Genomic DNA, 17,963 nt, shown 5'->3' on the forward strand with positions numbered 1-17,963 from the left:
AAGATAGTTGGTGATAAATCCATTCAAAATTAATTTTTTTTTTTATAGTGGCCGGAGTTTGAACCCCGAACCTTGCATATTTTATGCATTGTCCCAACCAACTGAACTAAGCTCACGAGGACTCATTCAAAATTAATTAAAAATCGGGGTAGTGCCCTTAAAAAAACATTTTTTAGATATATTTAGAATACATACATTATTTATTAAATAAAATTCGATAGTCGATTTTTTATTATACTCTCTCCGTTTTAAAATTAGTGTCGTTTTAGCCAATTGCACACAGATTAAGGAATGGAATAAAGTAGTCTAATGTCATAGCAATTTTACTAAATTATCCTAATCAACTATTGGTTTGTTTTTCATTAAAGAAAAAATAATACTTTGGAAGTAGTGTGACATAGTATTAATTGAAGGGTACAATTGAAAAGAAAAAATTATTATTGCATTGGAAATGTAAAGTGACATTCATTTTGGAACAATTTTTTTTAACTAAAGCGACACTCATTTTGAAACGGAGGGAGTAATATTAATCGAATGACATAGTTGAGTGAACAACACCTTATCCATGACCATTAAATTGTCATAATAAAGAGTGAGTAAACCTACTAAAGCGTGTCATAATTAAACTTAATCACTTCGCTCTTACAGACTTCGTGTTTGGGGGTTGTGTACATGCATAATAAATATAGTCTCAAAAGGCGATCTAGGGCGATAAGTTCGCCCCAACTATCAGATAAGACCAACACACCACCGACTATTAGATATGAATAACCAATTCATCGCCATCTATCAGATAAGAAAGACCACGTCGTCGTGAGCTTAACTCAGTTGGTAGGAACAATGCATAATATATGCAATGACCGGGGTTCAAACCTCAATCACCACAAAAAAAAAAGGACCACGTCAACTCATATAGCAAACACATGAGATATCCAAGAGCGAGGCTCCCAAGACAATAGGAAAAGAGGTTGTCTACCATATCTATAAATATATCCCCCACTCAAGCAGTAAAACCTAAGTCCAAACCCGGGCTAAACTAGAATTACACGTGTAGCTCTGATTCCCTAAGATCTTTAGGATATGTAGGACCCGGGAAACCCTTATCGAGCTCACGTCTAAATCGCACCATGTATATTAATGTACTTTCAACAAGTGCAACCATCATCACTATTCTATAGTGTTTGACATATTCTTTTATAGACAATGTTAACAAATGGTCTTAGAAGAATAGTTAATGAAACAAATATAGTAAAAAATATCTTGTAATTTGTGTACTCAAACTCTTAAAAGTAAAAAAGATTTTCTTTTCAATTACACACTCTTTTTTCATTAAGGGTATGTTTAATAAGGCTAATAAGTTAGTTTATAGAATATAAACTCGCATGATGAAGAAAAGATTTGTTTAGTAACCGTCTTTTCATTACGAACTTTTACTTTACTATAGCCGTTCCAAATCATAAGAAAAAAATTCACTTTCTATATCCTAAATTATAAGAAAAACACCAACTTGTACATTGTTTAATGATGTTGTTTTGAAAATCATCTATTTCAAAAATAAATTTTTGCTTATTCTCATGAAATTAAATTCAAATTGTATTGAATAAAATAAAATAATATGATGTCAAAAATCTGTTAAATGGTTGTAAATTGCTATGATTATAAGGCACGCGCTTTATTCTGGTTGTAGCTCACTTATTTCCTCTGGTGCTAGCTACAATCTAACTTAGATCATTCAGAACATATCACTTTAAATTGAGTGCTTAGATAGGTCTCTTATGTGCACATCGTTCATTTTACCGTAATATTTAATAAGCATCAATTTGCTCCAACCCAACACTTTAAAAAAAATTATTAAATAGGTCCCACAAATAAATATATATCATTACATTTCAATAAAAAAAATTATTTTATTAAGATTTATTAAATGGGACCCGTAAAAAATGAGGAGAGATGGTGTTTCCATAGCCACCCTTCTTCATAGGCACTCATATATTCACAATGAACGTGCCTATTTAATATGGTGATAAATAGGTAAAGCATCTACCATTATAGATGGTCTTATGTTTGGGGACAATCAAATAAAGCCGTTGAAAACTTACCAAAACATCTTTATTACATTTTAACCCAAGAGCTTTTTATGATCCTCTTATTTGTATTGCTCTCATTATTTATGATCAAATGAAACGAGATTCTTTGCTTAAAAAAAAAGCAATGTTTATCAACACGATGATTGATGATGGCCAGTTCCTTGATGTTCTTTCTACTTTCTTTCTAGTTTCTATTCTCTCACTCTTCCTACAATGACCAAAATCAGACGTGTTCCTTATCTGTCGTTAGTGTATCTTCCAATTAAGAATCTTGCATATTATTTATTAATTATTAAAAATACTTAAAACAAATTTTCACCACCAACCAAATAACAACACGAGGGTTGGAACAATTTTTGACGAACAGTGAAGATTCTTCTTCGGTTATACAGTCATCCTTGTCCGTCCGCTACCAGCTATGTTAATCGTGGCTTGCAGAATTTCTTGAATTATTATTTTCCATCAACGAAACGCACTAAACAACACCATACACCACTTGGGATTCCATTCCTAGATATTGGTTGGATTCCAAGCATCGACACGTTTTAGGACCTTCCATATTATTACATTAAATTAAATTTTATGTATACATTATCCCTTTTGTTTCCCCACTTTCTGACTTTCACATTAACAAGATTAAATAGACAAATTATTTTTTGAACTTGTAAGTATCAATCAAAATAGCTTCTGATTTAACAAAATAACTTGACGGTTGATGAGTATTGAGTTCCACAAAGAACGAACTGTTTAGAAAAATATGAATTCGATTTTTAGATGAAATTATTTTTTGTTCGACTTTACTGAAAGTAGTTTGATGAATTTCTACCGTTAAAAGTTATGACATGCCCTAATAAATAATTCGTGACCCCTCTATATTGTTCATACATCAATGCATGAGGATATTACATATGATTTAAAAGACAAGTTGATTAGGTGAAAGAATCTCATAAATTAACCCGCACATTGATTAAAATTGGATCAATTTTATCCAAGCCCTCTCCATTTATTTCCTTCTCCAAGACTATAAATTAGAAGCCCCTCTTATATCTTCTATATGTGCCCGCCAACAAGGTGAAGAAGCAAAAGCATTACATAAAAAATATGGTCTTAGTTGAAGGAGTTCAAATTACCAGACTTAATAAAATAACGAACAATTTGAATAGTTTCACAATTGACATTAGAGATCATGAAATGAGAAAGCTTAGTAAGAAAACACCTCAATTCGAGCAATTAATTTATTCTTTTATCTCTTTTGCTTTTTTGTTCTCTCTTTAATATTGTTTTTTTTCTCTTTTAATGAAAAGATAAAATCTATTCGGGCTTAAACCTTCTTCGTTCGTTGTTACCAAAAAAAAAAAAAATCCTTCTTCGTTCGTCTTACACTAAAAGAAAAACCTTCATGAGAAGATAAAATCTATTTAACTTTTTTTTTTCTTCTCACTGATTGTAATTAACTTTACTTAAGATGTATCTGACACTAATCGTAAACATCTCTTCTATATGAGATTTAAACATTTAATTTATCATATTGTAGAAGTATAATATTTTGTGCTAAACCCAATGTTAGCTTCATTTAAATATTTCTTATCTACTTAGTTTGGAACTCACATGGGTTGTCTAATTTCTCACAAGTAATAATAAATAAGTATAATGAAATGAAAACTCCTAATATGTGATGTTAGAGATAAGGATAGTAGGATACTTCCGCGATGGGGATTGGCTGATTTAGTTTATGTTGTGGAAACTGCAAAGACAAACGTAAAGAAATGTCCTTTTCCTTTTTCCATTTTCATTGTTTATTTCGTTTATATATCCTATCAAAGAGACCACGAGTATTATTGAGAGCCATTGGTTGTGCCTTTATTTTATATATACTACACTATACCATATGTTTATGTTTATTATCCGCACTGTTGACGGATAGCAACTTAGGATTTTTATTGATATCTTTTGAAAAAGTTAAAGTTCAATTTGTATAAAAATGTTATATGCCGTCTTCGTGAACAAAGTTCAATTGTCAAATATGTTGCTATGTCTAATGATCTTGTATTATCCTTTTATTCATCTTAAAAGGTAAATTTGTAACCACTAAATTATTTGATAAAAAATATTATACACATGTGTCCAATCACAACTCACAAAGTAAATTTAATTTGGGTAGATATTTTAGAAACTAAATGGTATAATGATGAAATTTAATTAGATTTATATGTAAATTAATTCTACACTACCAAAGTTAACTACTTGGGCTCTACAAGTATTGACTTTTAAAAAAAATATATAAAATATATAATAAACATATTTTTTTGAGGAAATATAATAAACATTTTTTTATAAACTAATTAATCTAATGTATTCAATATTTTTTTGAGATCTTATAGATATTTTTCTTCCCAATCAATTCTCAATTTTTATCATGGTACATTGCAATAGGACATATTCTTCGTCCTGTAAAATGGATACGGATAGATATGATGCTACATAAGATTTCAGGTGAAGAAGGCTAGGGATATATATACATTCATCCAGATCTAGCATCTAATTAATAATCAATATTCCATGATAATGTTTTTAGGGTGAAATATGTCTTTTTATTTGTGGAACTGTTTCTATTATGCTCAGTTCGTTGTGTTCATTTCATTTTCAATCCTAATGTTGACTGACATGTTCTTTGGTTCCATGCCAATTTGACTAATGCCATAGCAATGTGAATGTCCTCCCACTCAATGCAACATTACATTTAATAACTAAAGTAACGACCTGCAAACTGATATTAAATAAATGCAATAAAAAAGTTTAGCTCATATTCTCGTATAATTTATAGCAAAAAGTATATATAAATATACCCTTCTTACGATATTTTTTTAATTTTAAAGAAAAATAATGAAAATGCAAGCAATGTAACAAAAAACGTCGCCGTCTGTGGGAATCGAACCCACGACCACGTGGTTAAAAGCCACGCGCTCTACCAGCTGAGCTAAGACGGCTTGGTAGTTGTATATTGTTAAGTATATATAAATATGCATTTAATAATTCATCATTCTCATTATCTTCTACCTTATTTAATGGCCAACTTCAACATGAATTCTTTCGAAAGGTAAGCACATTTGAATTATACTTTAATGTCCTATAACATAGCAAGAAAATGAGAGAAAGGTAAGCATTGAATAAACATTGAGAATCTTTAAAATTCAATCGAGAGTTCTTCCCTACAATCAATTAATAAACATTGATAAATAAACATTCTTTGTGTACTAGAGTTTTAATGCTTACTCCTACTTTGTATACACAATTTTTTACATCACTAATTTGTATAGAGGTGAGCAACTGCTACTTTTTAAGTAGCTTGATAATCACTATCAAAACTGTTAATCATCAGGGGACAATAAAATAATGTCCAAGATGATGCATTTGCGGTTATAGCACAATCAAATAATTTTTTTTAAGGTTATTATGTAATTTAATTCATGTAGCCGGCCTAACTTAGTAGGATAAGATTTGATTGTATTTGTTGTTGTACACCATGTATCATGTGTGTAATTTAGTTTAGTGAATGACGAAAATTGATTTTTAATGAATTGTTTTATTGATACGGAAAAAAAGCAAGGTGAATTGCGTCTATGTCTTTGCTTTAGGTTAATGTACATTACAAAGATAAAATCACATCTAATCAAGAATGCTCAATACACGTATGATTCCCAACACAAGTTCCAAATCGCTCCTACCATAATACCAAACATATATTTATACATCTCAAAATCAATTTTAGGTCTAAATTCACTTTTGCTAACCGTGAAAGTAATTAAAATTTACTTTCAAACTACGTTTTATGCATCCTGTAATTTGTATTTTTTTCCTTCAATTTTTAATGAAAAAAGTCAAAGTACTTTTAATTTCTTTTATGATAATTGAGTAATTGTTTTAAATATATAAAAACATAAAAAAATGCAATTTTTTCAAGCACTAGAAAGTAACCTCTAAAAGGCATGTTGGAAAACATTTTCACCTTTAATTTTGTTTCAAAGAGTATGGTGACTTCAAATCCGAACCCGGGAACATCAAATATGCCACAATCTTTTTCTTCTATCATATCAACTACAACAAAGACACTTTCATTTTTAAACCTAAATCGGGAACCCTCCATGTTGAACGCGCAAGCGGACCATCCCGTAGACATGTCCTAAATCTAATGAATTGGGGCGGCGTAGATCAATATGGACCATCAAAACCCGATCCAAGGACAACTCGTCATAATCTGCTCACATGTGTCCACTAAAGAATATTGCTCGGATAAGGACTTGAGGTGTCTAGAATCCCTAGTTCCTCGCAATAAAGGTCAACTCATGGTCTCATTCCATCATGTACACACAATTTCTACCCTAAATACCTCTTACCCTTGACGCTTACTAACTTGGCCGTCAGAGTGTTTGCAGCTACGCCATCCTCCTTCGGAGAAGAATGAAGATATTGATCAAAGGCCAACGGTTCAAAGACAACTCCATTCATACCACATATCTCAGGTTCGGCAATGACCAAAACCGATAATTTATTTTAATATTTTTTGGGTAAGCAAAGAGGGCTAAATCCAAAAAGAAAGACAAAGAAAACTAGAAAATTATACTAAACTTGTTGGCATACAAACCTCAATATTCTCGTCAAAAAGTAAATGTTGCATTGTCCTATCCTACTCATGCAGACCAAGAAGATAAAAAGAAGTCAAAGTCACGCTACAGCTAACAGGCCAATCTGCACTAAGATTACCGCCACACATGAGAAACTTTTACCTACCAATTGCACGGAATCAACCTTGGGAGGTCAGGCAAATCCTCCTCCCACCCCTCCCAATAAACCAAATTCACCAAGACTGATAGAATGATAATAATACAGATTTCCTAAATTATATTGATAAATAATCTAGATTTTAAGCCGACTGAGTCATGATGCTTACTCTTTTCCTCATGTATTAATATCAACACTATCAATGAATTGTCAGTAGAAAATGGAGTCAACATTATCCTTGCATATTCAGGAACTAAAGATATAACAAAACTTTCCACTACCAAGTGGCAAAACATGTTAAAAACGATAATGGTCAAGTAAAGTTAAATTCTTTGATAAAACTTCACTGAAAATCTGTCATTACACTAATTCCTATTCCTCCAGTTTGCAGACCATGCTGAAAAGATACATAAACGGATGCCTTCCAAAACTATTTTGATAAATAAACAAAATTAGCTGAATTTCCCATGCATAGCCGCATAACAATGTGCAAGCAACTCACTGCTCTGTCTTTATGAAATGAGGTGCCAGCAGTTTTGTAACAGTAAAGCCAACGAAGGAGTCAACATCAAAGAGTTCTTTCAACTTTTCATCACATAATATTTGCCTCTTGTTTGAAGGATCCTTCACAAAGCAGTCAATAAAAAATTCAATTTGTTTTAGCTAACATGTACAAACACAATAAGTTCAAGATATATGCAGCTAGCAATTAGAATTTTCCATGCTAATCAGGGGAAGTTGGTGATTAACAAATTCATTGGTCAGAAAAAGTGTACAACTGTGATAAGGAAAAAAATGGTCAAGCCGATAACAATTGACCAAAGAAAGAATCTGAACAACATTAGTTAAATTAACTTCAGCTTTTTAGTCTCTTATCTCTTATAAATTATAGCTTTTTTATATAGCTGGTCTTATGTTCAACAAATAAGAGGATTGGTTGAGTTAGGTTGACAACCTAACATGAAACCAACGTGTGCATTTTATGTTGTAACAGAAAAATGGGAAAGAGTGGAGGGTCAACAACCAGCAATTAACTGTTTAAAAATGATGCATGCTTGTGCATTACCATGAAAGTTACATCTTTACCCCTCCACCCTTACCAATTGCACTGCAGCTGAGTACCAAAATGAATAAATTTTGAATGACTTTTCAAACTTAAGCATGCAAATTACCACTAACGTACACAAACCATCAAAGCTTTATTTAAGCAATATATATGGCTGGAGGACAATTTAGAGCAATAACAAACCTGAAGGTTGTTTCCTTTTATATAATCCCACATTCTTTTAATGACATCAGATCTTGATAATTCACTTTCTCCAAGGAACTTCGCAAGGGCTTCAGATAGCTGAAGTGGAGCAAGAAAACCTTTTCCTGATCCTACTTTCTGCCGTTTTTCCTTTCCTTTCGGCTCATCCGAATCTGTTATATAAGTAAGGTATTAGACACAAGCAACATGGTATAAATAAATGGCTATTTTCATTCGTAAACATGAATACAGGTAAATAAAAATTACAAATGTGTACCATAGGTTTCATTAAAAAGTTTATCCACTAATTGTGTTTGAAATGATTTCAAATAATGTGGAACTTATAATATGCAGGAAGAGGATGTGATCAGGTAGAAGTATAGAACATTAACCAAATTAATTAACCATACCATCATCGTCTCTCTCTTGTTTCTTCTGCTTTTCCTTTCGTGCAGGCTTTTCCTTTGGTGCCGGCTTTTCCTTTGGTGCCGGCTTCACCTGGATAACTATATCAAGAGATGAAGTGTCAACAAAGAATTGTCTACAAGAATAAAATAGGGAAGATATTATTTGCAGTGTGATGAAATAAAATTTAACAAGTAGAATGAAAAAACATATATTAAAAGTCAGTAAAAGTTCTTTCATAATGCAGTAGTATAATTATATCACGCTTAGAAGAGGATCCAAAAAGCAATTACTTTGACAAGAAATCTCAAAAAGAAAACTTCATAATTTCATGACATTAGAACCCCTAAAATCACATGAGGACCACCTGGAGGAATTTAAAAAAGGATTAGGGGTCTTGTCTAAAAATTTATAACGGAAACTAACATTCTAAAAGAATATCCAATGTCATGTTTTGAAATAACAAAAAATAGTAAGAAGGAAGCGTAAGGTTGTAGGAGCATACCATCATCTGAATCCAATGGCCAGATATGCTTTGCCAATACTTTATTCATTTGGAACATATTGATGGTGTCAACACCAAAAAGGGCACGCAGCGGTTCATCGCAAATGATATTTCTCCTATTGTTTGGGTCTTGCAAATTTTTCTCCCTAATATAGGCCCACAATTGCTTAACAACCTAAGGTCACCATAACAAACAAATGCCGCAAGGCCAGATACAGAATTACACCAAACACTCACATTTAAAGAAATTTTGAATATTCTTAACTGTTAGTATTGGGGCATCCTATCTCTACAAAAGAGGGTGGAAAAAGCAGTAGAAAAAATTATACCTCAGTCCTGGCCATCTCTGGTGCTCCAACGAATTCCTGAAGTTGCGGAGACAGGCTACATATTTTGCAAAAACCGCCGCCGCCTTTTTTCTTTACTACCTCGTCACCTGACTTGTTAGATCTGAAGTACAAGATGAAACAGTCGCTGTTAAAATGAGGGTACCTCCTCCAAAAGAAATATTTACAACTATAGGTATTTGTCTATATTGTCATTGTAATTATATGCTTGCATGTAAAAATACAAAAACAGGACAGTCTTCTCAAATAGTTGTTTAAATTTTATGATCACTTCAAAAATAGAACAAAACTCCTCCCATGTCAAGTTATCAGTTATATTGGCTACCAAGAAGACTGCAATCTTTCTGTAAATATTTTCCTCTTCAATTGATTTAGGTAAAGTTGCATCAGCCTTCAGAACATATTTGCCTTGCAAAATATTGGGAGATCAACAATGCATAAACATTACGACAAATATAGGGAAAACAATTACATGATATTTTGTTTATTTATTGTTTGGAGCAGGGAAGGAATTTAACTTGGAGTTCAACAAGTTAAAAAGGCCAAATGTGGAACATTTCTCCTGCAAGCAATCATGCAAGTGCATAAGTATCAATATTTCACTTCAAGGGTCGAACCATAGCAATGATTAGCTAAACCGACTAACCACTTGTTAAGTAAACTGGATTTGAATATCCAATATTGTGATCAAAAGTTTCCAAGGAAATTCTTGGAAACACAATTTACAGCAATACAGACTAATTTTGCTCAAGCCTCAACTGTGGTTCGCCAAATTTTCTGCATCGGTGGAGACGAGTCAAATGACAAATGAAATCCACTTCACATTCAACAGTTTCAAAAAGGAGGGGGTACGGGGTAGAAAACAAAAGCTCGATCCCAGCATTGTCGAATAGATACACAAAATCACTAATTCGACAGCAGAGTGATAAATAAGTATAGGACGAACAACAGAACCAACAAGTAGTTTAGTGTGTATGAAAATATGTATTAATACAATCTTAACAAATGTCGAGGTCATAAAAATTAAATTTTGATTTCTTATTCGGCATTACAGCAAGAAAATGTATCGATAACAAGATTAAATCATAAGACACTTTTTGCTGATGTAAACCTGCAAGGCAAGTAAAACAAGATGAAAATGCATAAAATAGCTAAAAAAAGTACACTTTTTGCTGATGTAAACCTGCAAGGCAAGTAACCACATCACTAACTTCAAAAGCACACAAATTTTACACAAAACCACCAATGAACAAAAAGAGTAAACGTCCTAGTGGACCCCAATCACAAAACAAACCCATGTGCTTATGTTATCATCATAATCAGAATCATTAGCATTACAACAATATCATTAGAACAACAATAGCAAATGACAGCTATATACATAAAACAAAATCAAAAAATTAAAATTAGGTCATGATGCAATTGATCGATTGCAAATGGCCAAGAATCTATAAGGAGAAATCAACAACTTTCAGTCACTTTTTAGTACTGTATCTCTGCGTAACTGCAAAGACTAAACCCTCGAGCCGGATATCGTCAATCACATTTTAAGTATCATCGAATGCAGAATCAAGTAAATAAAACAATAAATTCAAGCAAAATCAAAATGCAATTTTTTTAATCGAAACAAACTTGAAGGAATAATCATAATCAATAAACAGAAAAAGAAGAAAAAAAACTAACTAACCGTTCTTTCTTCTTGTTCTTCGTCTTTTTCACACTACCTCTGGCACGCTTCGGTTTTTCTTCTTCCTCATTATCATCATCTTCTTCATCGGAACCTTCTTGGCTTTGTTCTGGTTTATCATCAGCATCTTCTTCTTCTACGGCGTCGTTTTGTGGTTCATCGTCTTGTTGAATGGTTTGAAGGAACAAGTCGACCTGTTCTCGAATGAAAGACTTCCTATCGGATAAATCGATACCGAAATCGGATTCTAACTGACGGCGGACGGTGGAGGTAGTGGTGGTGTTGAGGTCGGAGTTACGGAGGAACTCACGGAGGCGGTCGATGAGTTCCGATTCGGATACCATGTTTGGAAATGAATGAACGAGTTGGGTTTTTTCTTGACTCAGTTGAGAAGAGAAGATTTTTGCCCCAACTAGGGACACAGATTGAAATATTTTCGCCCGTTTCTCGTTAAGGAATTAGGACAATTGCAGTTGCAACTCCCCCACACGTGCCCCTAATGTCTCTGTGTTCTCTCTATGTACGTGTTGTGTATACAATCTGCTTTGTTTTCTCTATATTGCCCCTATACGCTGAGGGTTAAACCGTAATTTTCGTCTTTAACGTGGGAGACGTTGTCACTAATTTGGATAGGGTTTCCATGCGTTCACGAGAAGCATGCATTTACACGTTTGGACATTGTTAGTCGTTCGATAAATATTAGACGATTTAGATTTAAGTTTGATATTTTGAATTACAAAATAAAAATTTGTATTTTTTGGATTGTTTGATATTGATGGGTCGACAACTAATATCTCAATTGACAATTGTGTGACTACACGAAATCCAATTTCTACCAGCTCATTGTAGTATCTAGAATGTGTCTGAATTACAAGAACTTGTTTAAGGGTCTATTTGGTAAGACATGTTTTTGAGCTTATAGCTTATGTCATATGTCTTATAAATTTATACGATTAAAAAAACATGTTTGATAATTGTCACTCTTAGATTAGCTTATAACTTATTTTTAGTAGAAGTATGTCATATCTCTATAATTTTATGGATCAAATTAGCTAACAAAATACATACATGGTGACTAAACTAACCAACAAAAGACACATACGAAGATCAAATTGAATAAAAAATTATTTTTCAATATATTTTTGTAATAATTTGATACACTCCGGAAATAATCAGCTAAGGGCTACTATTATAATACACTAAAAAGTCCTACAACCCACATTTTGAATCCAACGGAAGAGCTCAAGTAAAGTCCAAAATGACCAATACCTTAGAATATAGAAATGGTGTTGTGAACATATCCTAGAATTACCTTATTTTGTTGCGTTTTTGAGTGAAGAGAGAATATTCTTTTAATAACTATATTTTCTTTTTTTGCGTACACGATAAAGGAAAATTGACCTCAAGTTTGGATAGGCAGGAAATGGCTTTAGATCCTGCGTCACGTGCATAAAGTTGGGCTTTCGTGGTCGGGTCACGTTTGGAAAAGAACGTTGGTGTTTTCACTACCAATGTTTTTTAATAAAACACCAAAAATCTCAGTAGTTAACTACCGTCGGTTTTCTAGTTATAACCCAGCAGTAATTAATTACTGGTGGGGTGTTTTTGATCTTACATGTGTTATTAGGAAGTTTTGGATGTTAGAAAAGCAATTTTCTTTGAAAAAAGACGTGTGGTTTAACGTCAAAGAATGATGGGCCGAGCTTTTTGGAGTAAAGTTGCTAAGTGGATTATCATGATGGACTTTCTTTCTAGCTTATATTTTGACTATTACTTTTCCCACCCCACCCATTTCTCACGCTCCCTGTAAATTTTACAAAAATATCTATGAGGTTTTCAGATTTTAAAATCCGAAATGATTTTTCACTAATTCGGATTTAATAATCTGCCGTATCTATAGATAATAATAAAGCAAGGTTAGTTTTTCGGCAAGTATGACATTCGTCATCTTCTAAGAGCATGCTTATTTGATACTCTTTTTAACTATTGCTTAATAAGGAAACTATTGTATTTCTTTATTTTTTTATTTATTATTTTTTAATCTACCAAGAGTAACATTGGTATTTGTCTATACTTGTTACACATTTATTAATTTTTTTCTTTTTTAAAAAATCAACATTTTTCCCTTTCATTTGCACCGAAACTATCTTGGAAGTTGGAACTTTCAACTTTGAAACTACCAAAATTATATTGGCATGTAGGAGTATGTTTGATTTTGAATGTGTAAGTGGAGTTATAATGAAATGCTTTAGGTTCCAATGTACAACGACCCAATTGAGTGCTCTTGCTGACAAGTACATTGAAAATGGAAAGTCCTCTGGTCATCTAGCCTTATTTTTGTGCTTGACATCGTTCACATTCTTCCTTTTTTATGCTTCTATTTTTGTTCCACATCATAAGGGTGTAACGGTTCGGTTTGGATTGGTTTTCAGTCAAAAAAATATTTGAATCGATGAAACCTTCATCGGTTTGGATTGGTTCGGTTTTCACTGTTTATCAAAAAAGAAACCGAACCAAACTAATCGTTTTGCTTCGGTTTGGATTGGTTCGGTTGATCGGTTTATTTAAAAATACAATTAAAAAAATTCATATTCTCACAAAATATTTCATAGAACTTTGTATAATTGTATTTCGTATTTTGTTTTTTCATGTTCTCTATTTTTCAAACAATTTTTTATGACTAATCTTACTCAATATTTCATACATATGATCCAAGATTCATTTATCCATCATTCTTCAAAAACAACTTCATCAAACTCAAATATTTCAATCAGTCATGATCCATACATGCATCATTCATCAACAAACACAAAAATTCCAAAAAGAACATCCTAAAATTAAACATAGTCAAAATAACAAATCCATGCAAACTGAAATTAAACATCCTGATATTTAAGCATCATGAAATAATGGTCGCCATGAGTATAAATCAATGGCATAAACATGATAAAATTAACCAAGAGATGAACGATCTCAGCGGTGATCGGTGACGATGAACAATGGGTTTGGTGTGGTTGACGACTAGGGTTTCTTTTCTAGTACAAAAGAAAGAGTCCGACTGATGAGAGGAGATGAAGATGACAGAAAGTGATTGGATTAAAAAATATTTTATGTTTAATTTTGGGCCTAACCATAAGTTGTGTGAGGTAGGATAATATTAGTAAAATAAGGAGTGTGGTTATCATCGGATTGGTTCATCGGTTTCACGGATCTCGAAATGAAAAACCATGAACCAAACCAAACTAGATCGGTTTTGATTGGTTAGGATCGGTTTCAAACCGAACCAAACAAGGTCGGATATTTTTTCACTTTGGTTCGGTTTGGACTTTCGGTTTTATTGGTTTTGTCCGAACCACTTACACCCTAATCATAACCTTCAGCCCTGGATACAGCTTCCCTCCATTTAACAAGGTTTCCATTTCATTTTTGTTACTTTCTTCTTTAAATTTTACTGATACTTTATTTTAATTCAGTTTTATTAATTTTTTGGTTATCTCTCATCTAGGTGTTGGCAGATTGCAAAATGGAAGATTGTCTATATCCATGATTGAAGGTTTGTCTCTTACTATTATTACTCTTCTTCTTCCATTTTGGGGTCTTCTAATGGTGAATATTGTTTTCTAAAATGGGATTGCATGTTCAATAAGGTAATAGAAAGTAATTTTCATTTCTCTTATCTATAAGCTTTGGCTTTCTCTTATCTATTATCAACAATTTGACCATTCTTTGAAAAGGTTAATATATGTATATTTTTTCTTTTTAGCAAAATATATGTCAATGAAAAACTCTTTTTCTCATTATTATTTTTATGGTATCAATTGTTTGCGGTTCTTTGTTTACCTGTTTTTTGGGTACATGTAACTGAGCTTGGTTAATGTTATACTACATACATTTTAGTAATATCTTTGGGCTTTATTTACTATTGCAATATAATTAGTAGTATATTTGCCAAAAAAATAAATATAAATTTTCATTAATCTGTCAAGTTAGTCCAGCGGCGAAGCTAACATAATTTTTATGAGGAGGCCAAATATAAACAAAAAATATAATATATTTTAAAAAATAATATATTAAACTTAATCAATAAATAAAATAAATTTACAATAATTTTTACTTATATTTAATGAAACGACAACGAAGAAAATAAAATCTGAAAATAATTATGTATAAAAGTTGAGCTCTGTGAAGTTTTAATAAGTCAAATTTATCTATAATTGACATTAAACTAAATAAATTATTAATATTTTATTAATATCATCCCTTTTTAAACCAACAAAATTGTTTGGAGTAGCCAAGTAAAAAAATAATGGGGTAGCTACTTACAAATCTATACTAATTATTGAAGTTTTTTCTCTCTTTTGGGGTAGCCAATGCTACCCCATCCATATGCAAGCATTCGCCCCTGAGTTAGTCCATCAATTCCTTTTATGAAATCAATTGAATTTTGAAATATAATTAAAAACATTTAAATGATTGTAAGTTTGTAGGTCTTTTAAACCTTCATTGATGCATTATTGTATTCTTTTTTCTTGAATGATTTTGGTTCAATTTAACAAACCGAAGGATGATGCTTCATTTTTTATTTTTTTTGAAGAAGGATGCTTCATATTGTTAATGAAAATGTTGCCATTTAATGAGAAGTGACTGTCATAATTAGTTGGTTTAATCAACCTAATTTCATTCTCTTGATTTTCTTTCTCTTACTGCTAGAACACCTCATGTCTCCCAGTGCATCAACGCTAGAGATTCCTAAAGAGAACAATTTTATGCCAATCAACTACTTTTTGAAAGTCGTGGACAATTTCTGGAATTTGGTGAATGAGATTGCTTTCTATGAGGAAACTCGATTGTTTTTTATTAATCTCCTGTTATATTTGTTGCTCTATCTCTGTTATGGAACTCAAGCAAATGTCTTCACAAAGTGGTTGAGAGTGTGCTAAGAATCCAGTAATTTTGGTTATTAATGATTGTGGTCTCAAGTCCAATTTTGATGTGAATATTGGTTTTTTTATTGTAGATGAAGAGATAAATGCCGACATGGTTAGTTTAGCTAAACTTTATAAGACTGCAGTTACGAAAGTTGAATGCATGATGTGATCCATGTTTATGTTTCATAGACTTCTACATTTTCTATGAAACACCAAGAGTAAAGCACATTATTTGGAGAGTGAATTTATTGTTTTTTTTCTCTAAAAAATTATTGTTTTTTTGTCAAGTTAGATGTTGTGGTAGGGATTTTTATTCACATTGAAACATTGGCTCATGTAATATTTTTTTTTAGAGATATATGTAATGACAAATTCACACACACAAGCGGAGAGGTTGAAGTTCGAATCTCAACCACAATGTATGTTCTAACAATTGTAACATTTTTACGAATTGATTGATTTAATTATAAGCGTTGAAGTTACAAAATTAAATTTGTGTTTGAAACTTTCTTGTCATATTGCTATTTTATATTTTTTTTTACAAATATTGCTATTTTTATAACTCGCTAAATTTTAACTATAAAGTAGTATAACTAAAAAAATTAAATAACTAGAAAATACAAAGAACAATTAGAGGTTGAATAGATTTAACATAAAGGTAAAAGATAAAATCAATTTTAATTTTAGACTTATATATTTCTTTTTTGAAGGGTTTATATAATTCTTTTTAAATCGAGGTAAATTACATACAAGATAAAATATTTTATATGAAAGTTTATATTTTGTATGGAGTCATTATATTGTTAAATAAAAAATATTTATTTGATGCTATTTTTTTTATTAAAGTGCTTAAATTATCATTAACTTTTTTTTTAGTAATCTTAAACTTTAATCTACATTGTGTATATTTTCAAAACATATGTCCCGTGCTCCCCGTGCGATGCACGAATTAACACACTAGTACTTATGTATAATCAGCAATCAGAACCTCTTTTATTTCAACAATTTTGAATTTTGCTTTTAAAAACAACCAAAAAACCAAGTAAAAAAATGCTAAAAACCTATCAAATAAAATCATAAAAATACCACAAAAAATTCTAAAAATCAAATAAAACTAATGCAATTTTTTTTCCGGGTTTTTCTAAGAATATGAAAAATAAAATAAAAATAAAAATGGGTCTAAACGATGAAATTTTGAGGGGCGGAGTCCCGTAAATAGTCTCTTCTACGGGAGTCTTGATCCTTGATTTTTTCCTGATTCTCTGTGAAAGTTTCGGAGCAATCAGATCAAGTAGTCTGAATATCGTTTTTTTGACCGGGAACAACTAACAATGATCTAAAACTAAGATGATAGTTAGGAAGATTAATATTATTCTTAAATTGGTTATCCATGTTACAAACAAGTTCAGAATTAGCGTTGATACAGTTCGGATTATATAATTCGAACTGTTTTTCCCTTGAAAAGGAGTGTTTAGGGGTGTTTGAATTCTATAATCCGAAAAATCAAACAATGCGCCTTATTTTTGAAGGTTTTTAGATTATAAAATCCGAATTGATATAACTCAGTTCAAATTTTAAAATTTAAAAATCACAGGGACATTTTTAAAAAAAAGTTATAGTCCATATTTTACATACCAGTTTAGATAGATTTTCTATAAAGTGCAAAAGGAATCTCAACCTATTTCTTCGCTTTCTTTGATATTTTGGTGTCACTTTTACATTTCCTATTGAATTTATGATGACAAATACTTGATCATCATCCCTCAAAAAAAAAAAAACGTGATCATCAAAAACTGATCGCGAAGGAGCGCATCACTTTCGTGAAGGAAAGTGCCAAAATAAAATAAGATAATCGCATTGGTTGAATTTATTTTTTGCCTTTAAGTCACATGAAAAATCTTGTATGGACACAATATTATTTAGATACTCTTACATTAAATGAGCAAAATTTAAAAAAATTATTTAATCACATCAAT

At 31.6% G+C, this 17,963-nt stretch overlaps 1 protein-coding gene, 1 long non-coding RNA gene and 1 other non-coding gene across 3 annotated transcripts; 1 reads left to right on the forward strand and 2 right to left on the reverse strand.

Moving 5' to 3' along the window:
• Positions 1-5,001: 5,001 nt before the first annotated feature.
• On the reverse strand, positions 5,002-5,074 carry TRNAK-UUU (transfer RNA lysine (anticodon UUU)). The gene has a single exon. It is a non-coding gene; the product is annotated as a tRNA-Lys (tRNA).
• Positions 5,075-7,025: 1,951 nt separating this feature from the next.
• LOC146919842 (uncharacterized) lies at positions 7,026-11,551 on the reverse strand. Its single transcript, XM_085713244.1, has 6 exons — positions 11,060-11,551; positions 9,355-9,475; positions 9,026-9,200; positions 8,526-8,621; positions 8,116-8,288; positions 7,026-7,490 (listed from the first exon to the last, which is right to left on the reverse strand). Exons 1-6 carry the CDS (start codon positions 11,401-11,403, stop codon positions 7,365-7,367), a joined length of 1,035 nt encoding a protein of 344 aa, XP_085569370.1. The 5' UTR covers positions 11,404-11,551; the 3' UTR covers positions 7,026-7,364.
• Positions 11,552-14,425: 2,874 nt separating this feature from the next.
• Positions 14,426-16,228, forward strand: LOC146919843 (uncharacterized). Its single transcript, XR_015010706.1, has 3 exons — positions 14,426-14,470; positions 14,565-14,612; positions 15,770-16,228. It is a non-coding gene; the product is annotated as an uncharacterized LOC146919843 (long non-coding RNA).
• The last annotated feature ends 1,735 nt before the right edge of the window (positions 16,229-17,963 follow it).

Source organism: Medicago sativa, chromosome 5 (genome assembly GCF_051527215.1).
Source record: "Medicago sativa cultivar Bolivia chromosome 5, Bolivia_mono, whole genome shotgun sequence".
Classification (NCBI taxonomy): Eukaryota; Viridiplantae; Streptophyta; class Magnoliopsida; order Fabales; family Fabaceae; genus Medicago; species Medicago sativa.